Source organism: Hesperophylax consimilis, chromosome 28 (genome assembly GCF_061612785.1).
Source record: "Hesperophylax consimilis isolate HC1 chromosome 28, BYU_Hcon_1.0, whole genome shotgun sequence".
NCBI classification, from domain to species: Eukaryota; Metazoa; Arthropoda; class Insecta; order Trichoptera; family Limnephilidae; genus Hesperophylax; species Hesperophylax consimilis.
This window is the reverse complement of record NC_142863.1, coordinates 6548049-6560049: the sequence shown is the minus strand read 5'-3', so window position 1 is coordinate 6560049 and position 12001 is coordinate 6548049. Positions and strand designations below refer to the sequence as shown.

General features: G+C 31.8%; 1 protein-coding gene across 6 annotated transcripts in view; it reads left to right on the top strand.

Moving 5' to 3' along the window:
• The first annotated feature begins 7548 nt into the window (after nt 1-7548).
• LOC149410089 (clotting factor G beta subunit-like) overlaps nt 7549-12001 on the top strand; it is a 56033-nt gene continuing 51580 nt past the window's right edge. For 4 of the 6 annotated variants that reach the window (XM_089648646.1, XM_089648648.1, XM_089648644.1 and 1 more), the window contains exons 1-2: nt 7549-7660; nt 9387-9420. In XM_089648646.1, the coding sequence (XP_089504772.1) occupies nt 7597-7660; nt 9387-9420 (98 nt within the window). In that variant the 5' untranslated portion in view covers nt 7549-7596. Of the gene's footprint in view, nt 7661-9386; nt 9421-12001 lie in introns of those variants that run through there. The other 2 variants (XM_089648645.1, XM_089648647.1) reach the window with 1 other exon arrangement.

The window sequence follows — 12001 nt, the reverse complement described above, 5'->3', positions numbered from 1 at the left end:
GAGAATTCGCGGCCGTATTCTGTCGCTACCGGCTCTTAAAATTCAGATTCGAAAAAAATTCGCAAAAATACGATATATTTCCGTGTAAATCGAGAATGCGCGGCCGATTTCCGTCGCGGCCGACCCTTTAAATTCAGATATTTGATGTAAATTCGTAAAAATAATATATTTTTCCTCGTAAATCGAATATTATCGGCAGTTTTTCGTCGCGGCCGGCCTTTTAAGTTCAGATATTTGAAGTAAATTCGTAAAAATATGTCATATTTCGGCGTGAGTCGAAATTTTTCGGCCGATTTCCTTCGCGCCGCATTTTTTAACTCGGATATTCGAATTAAAGTTAGTAAAAATACGATATGTTTCCGCGTAAATTGTAATTTCGCGTCCGATTTCCCTTTGGCCCTTTTTTTTCCCGATGGCCCTTTAAAATTCAGATATTCGAAATAAATTCGTAAAAATACGATATATTTACGCGTAAATCGAGATTTCGCGGGCGATTTCCGTCGCAGCGGGCCATTTAAATTCAAATATTCGAAATAAATTCGTAAATATACGATACATTTACGCGTAAATCGAAATTTCGCGGCCGAGTTTCGTCGCGGCCGACCCTTTAAATACAAATATTTTGTGTAAACTCATAAAACTACGACATAAATCCGCGTAAAACGTATTTTCTCGGCCCTTCAAACTCGGATATTAGAAATAAATTTGAAAAAATACAACATTCCAGTGTAAATCGATTCAGACTTACAAAATAATAATACTTATTAGGACGATGTATAACCACGTAAAATTTTACATTTTTCGGCGTTTTACCGCCACGGCTGACTTTTAGATTCAGATTTACGAAATATTATGATTTATTTTCGCAAAAATCAAATTTTTTCGAATTTCACGAACAAATTTTCGTGCGCGGACAAAAACAAATTTCGAATTACGAATTAACGAATTTCGAATTAAAAAAAATTTTGAATGAATAAATTTTTCTGCGGATATTTTTTTGGCGAAAATTTCGAAATACGCGTTTTTTCGAATTATCGGGGTTCTACTGTACTTACTTTTGTTTATTTGTCTATTTTTGTCTGGTCTTTTCATTTGTACACAAATTGTCTTCAGGCGAAATATCATAAATTTGTAATAAGTGTATTTTGTTTTGAATAGATCATTGTGGTGCAAGGAAATAATAAATGCTTTAGATGACGGAATTCCCTTTATTTATGTATCTGTTCTAATTTTCTGGCGTAGATGAAAATCGTGTTTCATAAATAAAATTTTGAACGGTATGTCCTTATACCAAATAAAACATATCAGGGAAAAATATAGAAACTGCCCTGGAAAACCTGGAATTATCAGGGAATTTTGAAATCCGTTTTTTGTGGCCACCCTGTTTTGAATTATTTTGTTATCGAATGCCTTTTGATATTTTTTATATGTAGATGTTTAAAATACTATTACGTGTTATTTATATGTACACTCTTAAATATACACGGTGTTCGGAAAACTTGTGAATCTACCATCACACAAAAATTTTTGTTTTTCAATCTCAGTCGATTTTGCCTTTTTTCGTCAACTGAAGGGTTAAAAAAACTTTTGAAGACAATATTAACCCCTTGTGACCGATTTTTTTTCTCATTTGACTTACTTTTGCAAATTTCAAGTTAAATGAAAAAAAAGCTCAAATCAAATAAAGTTATACCACAAATTTGACTCCAAATGTGATATAGATTCACGAGTTTAACGTTTATACTACGCGTTTCCGGACACTATGTATATCAGCAGATTTCTTATTTTGCCGCTTTACATAATATAAGTTTCATTATCAATTCTAAGTGTAAATTTGTTAAGCATGAAATATTTTTATCAAATTTAATTGTTAATATACGTATTGGACGATCAGTGCAATTAAAAATATTTTGATATTTTAAGGGACCCTGTTAAATGTCCTTGATTTTTGGACTGTTAATGTTAAAATTTAACCAACTGAAAATTGACGGTTAAAGGAAACTGTTCAAATGTAAAAAAAATTAAAATGGCGCCGATCGTCGATTTGTGACAATGTCAAATTTGACGACTCGTTGAACAACTGGTCCTTAATTTTGATATTATGTACCTGCAGCTTTCTGTAGATAATATTAATAATTATAATATATTTTATTTGCTGGACTGAAATTGTTTATGATAATCTTATTTAGTTTTTTATATTTTTATGAATTTTAACCGAATGCTCTGTTTGAAAACTTTCTTTCATTCCTAGGATGGTACACCGACGTTACCTTTTGATCATTCAAATTATTTGTACATTAATTTCTCTGTGTGTGTGGAAAATTAAAAAAAAAAGTTATATTTTTAATTAAATAATGTGTCAACATTTAAACTTGAAATGGGGATGAAAAATTCTATCTCGTCCACCTACTCTTCACTAATCCTTAGTCACGCCTCCACCCCTACTTCAACACATAATAATAAACGTTCATCTATTATTAATATAGTGGTTTCAAACAAACTAATATTGTTGAAGAAGAAGATAATACTAATAAATCCAAAAGAAACATGAAACATAACAAGACAAATAAAATTAAAAGGTAACGGTCACAACTGGGAATCAAACCAAAGATCTCCGTTTTACAGGGACAACGCTTCTAACCCCTCAGCCATCGAAACCTAATTATTATATGTCATTTTTGTCAATCTCATATTTGAAATTCAGATAAAAAATATTATTATTATTATGTAATGAGCAGGCAGCATTCTGCTGATGCGCTCATATCTGATTTCACAACAAGTTTGACAGTAATTGAGTTGTTTTAAGTTTGAACTAAGTCCTTTCTTCTCTCCAAATGTGAATCCAATAGAGCTTTGAATTGATTTATATTTGTTGCATCGATGACATGTTGTGGGAGTTTGTTCCAAGCATCCACTACTCTATTTGCAAGGAATTTCTATTCTTTCCGAGTTAAATAAACCAGGTAACGTTGCGTGCCATCTTGGGGGCGGAAAGGTTAAAATATGTTTTAAGCAACCTATTGTTACCAATTAGTGTGAAAGAAGTATGGTACATAGGAATTTTGTGTTAAATTTATAGTTTATTTTTACACTGTGTAATTGATCTTTAATTATTAAATTATTTTTAATTAATAATTTTTCACTGTGGAGACTGTCATAATAAATAATTTTTATTTTATGTGATGTTTTTCCTTTAGGCTAATTTGTTTGGTTTTCGAAACAAACAGCTATTACCCGTTTGGTTAAATTTCATTCAGTCTCGTAGAAATCGTTGTCTTGCTTACTCTCAGAGTGAGAAATATATATAACGCTTACCCTCGTGAAGATTTGGTCCACAATGCTGAATGTATCTGGGTAACTATTCCTCCTTCTAACTATACCTCCAAACGTACTATCCATGTAGCCTGTGTTTATCTCCCACAGGGACAAGGGTATGAAACTGCACTCAATTTATTCCTTTGCTTACTTGCTAACGTAAAAGATCAACATCCCGATGACATTTTACTTGTAATTGGATATTTTAATATGCCCACCGTAACATGGAATATACATAACAATGATTCACACTTGACTCACTTGCTGACACAATCCATTATTCTGAATTAAAACAATATAATTACATAAAAAATGCAAATAACAGAATCCTGGATTTAGTTATCTGTAATGAGGAATGCCAAGTATCTCGTGCATGCGATCCTCTTGTCAGCGAAGACTCGCACCACCCATCACTCAAAATTATGCTAAAAATCGATACACTTCCTATTATTCACGCCCCACCTAAAGAAATTTATCAGTTTACAAAAGCCAATTACGACTTAATCAACCAACATCTGTCAATGACAGACTGGTCATTTACTCAGGAAAATTCAGATATTGACGTAGTAGTCGATTCTTTCTACAACATTTTAAACAGTACCATCAACCAGTTTGTCCCTAAACGTATCATCAAAAAGAGAAAATTTCCAAACTGGTATTCAGCTTCTCTAATTAAAATCATTAAAGATAAACAAAAACTCCATAAAAAATGGAAATCCTATAATAATCCAGTAGACTACATAGAGTTTTCAATCAAATGTACCCAACAAAAAAACTTACAGAAGCATTGCTTTATTCAGTACATAAGTTCAGTTGAATCTAATATTCTTATAAATAATAAACAACTTTGGAACTATGCTAAAAGCAAAAGTAAAACAAATGGCATCCCACAAATCATGCACTTTAAAGATGAGTCAGGCACCGGTGCTCACCAATTGTCTCAACTATTCTCTAAACACTTTCAGTCCACCTACGTTAATGATAAGGACACGAATGATCCCAGTATAGTCAATAGTTTTACCTATATGAATAATCATAACCCGATTGGGAACGTACAAATAAACAATTTTTTGATCAATAAATACCTGAAGAATTTAGACATTAGTAAGGGTGCTGGCAGTGATGGTATATCGCCATACTTTATCTCAAAATGTGCAAAAAATCTTTCATACCCCCTAACTAATATATTTAGAATGTCACTAAAAGCAGCAAAATTTCCTACAAAGTTTAAAGAAGCAACTATAATCCCTATTCATAAAACAGGTTCTAAAAGCAACATTGTAAACTACCGCCCAATCTCAATTCTAACGGTATTTAGTAAACTCTTTGAAAAAATTGTCTACGATCAAATTTATACAACAATTGTTCGCAACATACAAAACCAACAACACGGATTTCTACAAAAAAGATCGGTACTAACAAATTTGGTAAATTTCACAGAATATTTAACGAGCAATATGGACAATAGAAACCAAGTAGATGTAATCTACACTGATTACTCTAAGGCCTTCGATAAAGTAAACCATTTCATTTTAATTAAAAAATTAAGTCAAATAGGCATCCATGGTGACTTACTTCGGTGGCTCACTTCATACCTTCGGAGCAGACTTCAATGTGTATCAGTTGCGGGAACTAAGTCCAGTTTCTTTTCCGTGCCCTCCGGTGTACCTCAAGGTTCTCATTTAGGGCCATTACTATTTAATGTGTATATTTATGATATTCACAAATGTTTTTTACACGCCAATTACCTAGCATATGCAGACGATAAAAAAATCTACTTAGTTATCAAATCAATCAAAGATTGCATTAAACTTCAAGAGGATCTCAATCGTCTTTTTAACTACTGTGAATCAAATAAAGTTGTAGTAAATACCTCAAAGTGCAATAAATTATCATTTACACTTAAAAAAAATAAAATTTCCTTTGATTATACATTAAACGGGACACATATCAAAGAAGTAGAATCTATCAGAGACCTTGGGGTAATACTGGATGTGAAATTAAACTTCATTCAACACACTGATGCAATCATCAACAAAGCCAACAAAATGCTAGGATTTATAATACGTTTAACGAAACCTTTCCGCAACCTTAAGACACTATATTCCCTTTACACAGCGTTCATCCGTCCCCACCTAGAACACTGCACACCGATCTGGACTCCTTTTTACCAAGCTCACATTGAAAGAATCGAAAGAATTCAAAAAAAAATTTTTAAACACATTAATTATAAACAAAACTTACATTTCTCAAATTACTCCGATTCTATTAATTACCACAACTTCAACTCACTTCATACACGACGTTTGATTTTTGACCAAATCTTATTATTTAAAATTCTTAACAATGGCCTCGACTCACCAGAGCTAACAAATTTAATAAATATTCATATTCCAACAAGATCAACACGGCAATCCCATTTGTTTCATTTACCTACATTTAGAACTAACTTTAGAAAAAAATCACCAATTCCACGTATATGTGCCCAATATAATATTAAATTTCAGAACATAGACATTTTTAGCAATACATTTCACAAATATCGATTAGAAGTAACTCGTACGATCGAAAATTAATACAATAGTATGGAATGTATCCAGAGCATCTCCTATCCTCATCCTAAATTCCTATTCCTCCCCTCCTCACCTAAAATATATATAAATACAGTGGTACCTCGCCATACGAGTTTAATTCGTTCCGCAACCTTGCTCGTATCTTCAATTACTCGTATATCAATGCAGATTTCCCCATACAAAACAATTAGACTACCATTAATCCGTTCCAACCCCCAAAATGTCACCCCAGTTATTTTTGTTACGTGGTTTTGAATAATAAAGACGTATTTATAAATGACAAATATTTATTGTACAAAAACAAAAAAGAGAATGTAAATAAATAAATTAGATATCCTTACTGGTCTTTGCCTTTTTCGCTACACTTTTCTCGCTTTCACCTGTAGGCGGTTTAGAAAAAAACATGTCCAAGGAGGTTTGTTTCTTCTTCCCTCTCAGAATGTTCCGGAAATGAGTTAGGCAAGTGTCGTTAAAAAGATCAGATGCACGACCTGTTGCAACTTTTTCTGGGTGTTTCTTTTCCACGAACTGTGAAACTCTCTCTCCCACATTCCTAAGATCTCCTTTATCTCACTTGTAGAAAATAACTTCCTCCTCCTCTGACTCCTCGAAACCAATTTCTTGCATAACATCCGTATGCTGCTGTGACTGTAACTCTTGTATCTCCTCAGTCGTCAGTAACTGGGTGTGCTCCGAGTTCGTTCACGTCTACCGGCCGACCTGCTAAACCGACCTCGTATCTCGAATTTCGCTCGTAACTCAAAGCAAAAAATCACTCGCTCGCCGGCTCGTATCTCGAAAAACTCGTATGTTGGGGCACTCGTATGTCGAGGTACCACTGTATATATTTTTAGACTGTATATATATGTTTAGACTGATCCCAACAGAGGTAATTTATGTTTAAATTTAAGATTTATATTTTTATTTGAGATGAATAAAAATAATAATAAATAATAATACCTTACAATTAAAATGTGTTAAGTATGGTTTAAAAAATTAACTAAAATTTAGTGGGAAGTACCAGATTGTATTTTCTAGACAGTTAATTTGTTACTTCCAAGAATTCCTTCTCTAGAATTTTCTGTGAATCAATAGAAATAATTAAAATAAACTCTACGGAAATGTCAATAATCTAGGGTAAATTCGACAGTGGGTTCGTCCATTACGAAATTTTATTTTACGTGACTTCTTCACTTACGTCGTTTAGGTTCCAACTTTATTTTGGTGACCGGACAAATCATCAAAATGATAATTCATCACATTTTTGAAAAGTTATATAAAGTCATGGAAAGTGATGAAACAAAAACTTTAATAACTGGGTTGAGTAGATTAGGTTAGGTTAGGTTTAATTTTTTTTTCATCGTTTCCAATGACTTTATATCACTTTTTAAAGGTGTGTTGAATTGTCACTGTGTTGAGTTATCATGGAACCTTTATTTTAGAGTATTGTCACGTCTTAATTTTTTGTATAATTATCTTTCCAGATGTTAAGAGTGTCAGAATGAAAGATTATACTGTAATTGGATTAAAAATAAATAGTCTTACAATAATTAAAAAAATATGTATAATAAAAAATCTTCGATGCTGAGAAGTCAACTGTATCACAATATGGAAGACAGATATTCATATCTCAGTTTTTGATAAAAGTTATTGAGCAAACAAGATATTATGTTGAGTGTGTATTTAAGTTTCTCAGTGACAAGTTGACATGAGTTATTTAATCAGAAGTTCGGTGATTACTACGAAAATAGTTATTATATTTCTCTTCATTGGTAAGTCTTTGATCGTATACATATATATATATGTGTGCTATTTTATTAAAAAACTTTAGTAATTAGTTAGCTTTGGAACAATTTTAAAAATATTCAAATAATAATGTTCATTCTCTCGGTGTTAGGTACTCTGTTTAAATGCAAATACCGCACAAGAGTCCTAATAGCACGCAACCATAGAATAAAAAGAAAACTCGAATCACCTTCCTTATAAATTTGAATGGAAACAAACGGAAATAGAAATGTAGTAGGATAGCGGAAAAATAAAGGACAGCAAATCGTTCCACAGCCGATCTGTTGAACTCAAGAACAACTCGTAGAAACGACCCATTCTCATGTAGCAAATTTTATCATTTGTAAAAAGGATGAAGAGCAGTGGACCCAAAACGGATCCCTGGGTTACCCCTTAAGAAAGTGTTGCGAAGGTACACAATTTATTTCCGACCCTCACGGCTTGTAAGCGATTGGATAGATAGGATACCACCCAATTTTTGATGTTGGAATTCAAACCCAATTTTTCCTCTCCTATTGAGGAATTTGTGATCAATCGTGTTAAACGCTGCACTCATGTTTAGGAGTGAGATAAGTGATAACTTACCTAACTCTACGCCAATAGATCTTAATTATGGCTAATTGAATTCAATTCAGTTTGTTCATTTTAAAAACATAAAAAAAAAACAATTTAATGCGTATAATGCATTTGGTCGTAAAATTCTTACAGTAATGATAGTAATGACCTCATGAACTAATTATCTCATTTTTAGTATCAAAATGAACATGCGTATTGCCAATTTAGATTAAAGTCAATATTTCGATTAGACATTGTCAATTTATAAGTATTTTTAACTTTTGCGTGGTCGTCTGACTTTTAAAAATGTAAATTCATAGAAATGCGCCAGTGTTCCCAGTGTATATCGATTCTGATTTATTGCATTACCAACATCAGTCTGGATATCAATCATCGCTACCATGCTTGGGAAATCGGTATAAAATCATCGGTAGTAACGCCTATCGATGCCTGCTAGACCCTCTGGTCGATACTGAAAGTATTTACCACTCTGGAACATGACACGGGTATACCTACATTCGCAATTAAATCATAATAAAAATATTTCTACATAAGTGAAATAAGAAAAATAAACTGAATTAACTTTATTTGCCGGGAGTTGAATCTGCAATCTAAAAAAAATATATTTTAATTCCTAATCGTGGGCATTTTGAAAAATTTATAATGTTGTGGCTTTTTGCATAGTATAATCATCAAACGTACCAATTTCGGTTGTGTGTCTGTCTGTAACTCTGATTCAATAAACTCTAGAACTTGGATTTGCTTTCAATCAAGTGTTGTATTAAAAACTAGCGTTATCTCGTCAAGCGTTGCTGTGTTTCAGTCTGTCTGTACAAATAGAGAAAAAATTGCACGCGTTGCTTTTACATCCTAAAATGCAAGCAATACTGTATTTCGTGACATTGGTTGGTGAGATATTGCTCAAGTTGATTTTGCCGAAAATATGACCGATTTATGCTATTTTTTAAATTTCTTATCTATTATAAAGAATATTACCGAGCTTCCCATTGAATACCTTTGATGTGTGGAAATTCGTAGTATAAGCTGAAAACAGGTGAATAAAGAACCAAACAAATATATGTATGTATGTAATAATAAGAATGAAGCGTCAAGCTGGATTAGTTGTTTTTCATTGAAATATACATTTTTTTGTTTCAGCTAATGGCCTTGAGGCAGCACCAATATATGAAAGGTATCAGTTACCCCAGGGCTCACATCCTAGACCACTCTTATTTAATATTGTAAAAGCCGAAATTACATCTATGAATGCTTTCAAAATTGTATTTGACGATAGCATGAACACTTTTATACTCATTCTTTCCTCAAACGATTGTACAGAATTACAAAGCAATGTTGATCATTTGTGCGCATCAGTGTGTAAAATTTATTGTCCTTGAAAACCTCAGTTATTAAAAAAAATATAGAAAAGTTAAAAATTCAATGATGACGATGTACAAAGTGAGTACAAAGTACTAAGAAGTTCAAAAAACTAAAATTAGGACTTACTTATATAACGTATTTTTTCTTAAATAAAATATTTAGTAATGGTATAACTTATTAAGGCGAAGCTTAGTGCTAAATCACTATTTTGATTAATCTTTATAACGAATTGGTGTACATTATGAATACCAAAAAATATGTTTTATATAAATTGAAGGTTTTCCTATCGTTTCGCTTGAGTAGAATACAAATAAAAAAATAAATTACTCAATAAAAAATATAAATGTAAACTACTAAAAAAAGTTTTTTTTAAATATAAATGTATGAACGCGTAAAGGAAACACCTTTTAAAAAATACAGTATTATAGCGAACATTATCTGTGACAGTTTCACTTGATTAACTTTTTTGCCTTCTTATAAAATTATCTAAAAATAAATAAAAAACCGGTTCCATGATAACTCAACACAGTGACAATTCAACACACGTTTAAAAAGTGATATAAAGTCATTAGAAACGATGAAAAAAAAATTAAACCTAACCTAACCTAATCTACTTAACCCAGTTAATAAAGTTTTTGTTTCATCACTTTCCATGACTTTATATAACTTTTCAAAAATGTGATGAATTATTGATAATTTGTCCGGTCACCAAAATAAAGTTGGAATCTAAACGACGTAAGTGAAGAAGTCGCGTAAAATAAAATTTCGTAATGGACGAACCCACTGTCGAATTTGCCCTAGATTATTGATATTTCCTTAGAGTTTATTTTAATTATTTCTATTGATTCACAGAAAATTCTAGTGAAGGAATTCTAGGAAGTAACAAATTAACTGTCTATAAAATACAATCTGGTACTTCCCGCTAAATTTTAGTTGAAACACATTTTGTTAAATTTTTAAACCATAACTAACGTATTTTAATTGTAAGGTATTATTTTTATTCATCTTAAATAAAAATATAAATCTAAAATTTAAATATAAATTACCTCCGTTCGGATCAGTCTAAAAATAAATATATACACGGTGTCTGGAAACTCGTAGTACAAGCGGGAAACTGGAGAATCTACACCACATGAAGAATACAAATAAACATAAAGTTTTTTGATTTGAGCAATTTCACGAAAAAAAAATCGAAAAACATATACTTTTTCGGCTCTTTCGGGGTTAAAATTTTACGGGCGGATAGGAATTATTATTAGCATAGGTAGGTACTCATACTCACAACATGTAGCGATGTTCCATTTTCCAATTCAAAAACACAAACACGTCACAAATGTGTTCAAAGTTTCACCGTTAACTTCCAAACACAGTTGGGTCTGTCTGATGATTGATTCTTGCACTCTTTGAATCGGTTCCATAATAACTCAACACAGTGACAATTCAACACACTTTTAAAAAGTGATATAAAGTCATTAGAAACGAAGAATTTTTTTTAACCTCACCTAACCTAACCTACTTAACCCAGTTAATAAAGTTTTTTTTCATCACTTTCCATGGCTTTATATAACTTTTTAAAGATGTGATGATTTATCCAGTCACCACCAAGAACATACACTAGCTTCCTCTTAAGGCGAAATAGGTAGACTTGACCTGAAATTTGGCATTTTTGAGGCCAGTTTTAGACGTATGGACACTTTTCTAGAGAAAAAAACAAATTGATTTCGAAAGATCGTTATTTTATCTATTGAAGTAAGATGTTAAATTTTGAAAAATAATATTATTTTCATACCATAATAAAGTGTTACCGTTGGACGATGCGCAGATTTGTTGCATTTTCAAAGGCGAAGTTGTATTATACAACAAATATTTCAAATCATATAATAATACAGTATAAACAATCAATAAATTATCTATCATATGTATGTATAAGAATTTTGTTTTTATTTCAAATAAAATTACTAATAAATAAATCCGAGGACGCGTTTTGTGACGAAAATCCATCAATTTGACTATTTATTTATGACCTTACAAATTGGTATAGTTGAGATTTTTTTACAAAAATAATTTACTATGATATTATTGAAACATTAAAAATAATTTATGACCAAGAAATATATTCTTAAAGTATATAATAGTAATTAATTTGATTCGCGTTTATTGTTTGTTCGTTGTTTCTGATTACCACGGCGCAAGCCGAAATTTTATCATTCCCCGCTGCGACAGGGCGGCGAGCGGACGTCTATTCCACGCCAGTCTACTTGATAACATTTTAACGAAATTCCTCGTTTAAAAATGGGGAGAAAAATACTATCGGACAAAATTTTTACAAGAAAACAAAAATTTCGTCATCAAAAACGTACATGGGAAAAATATTTGCAGAAAAAAAAGGTTAG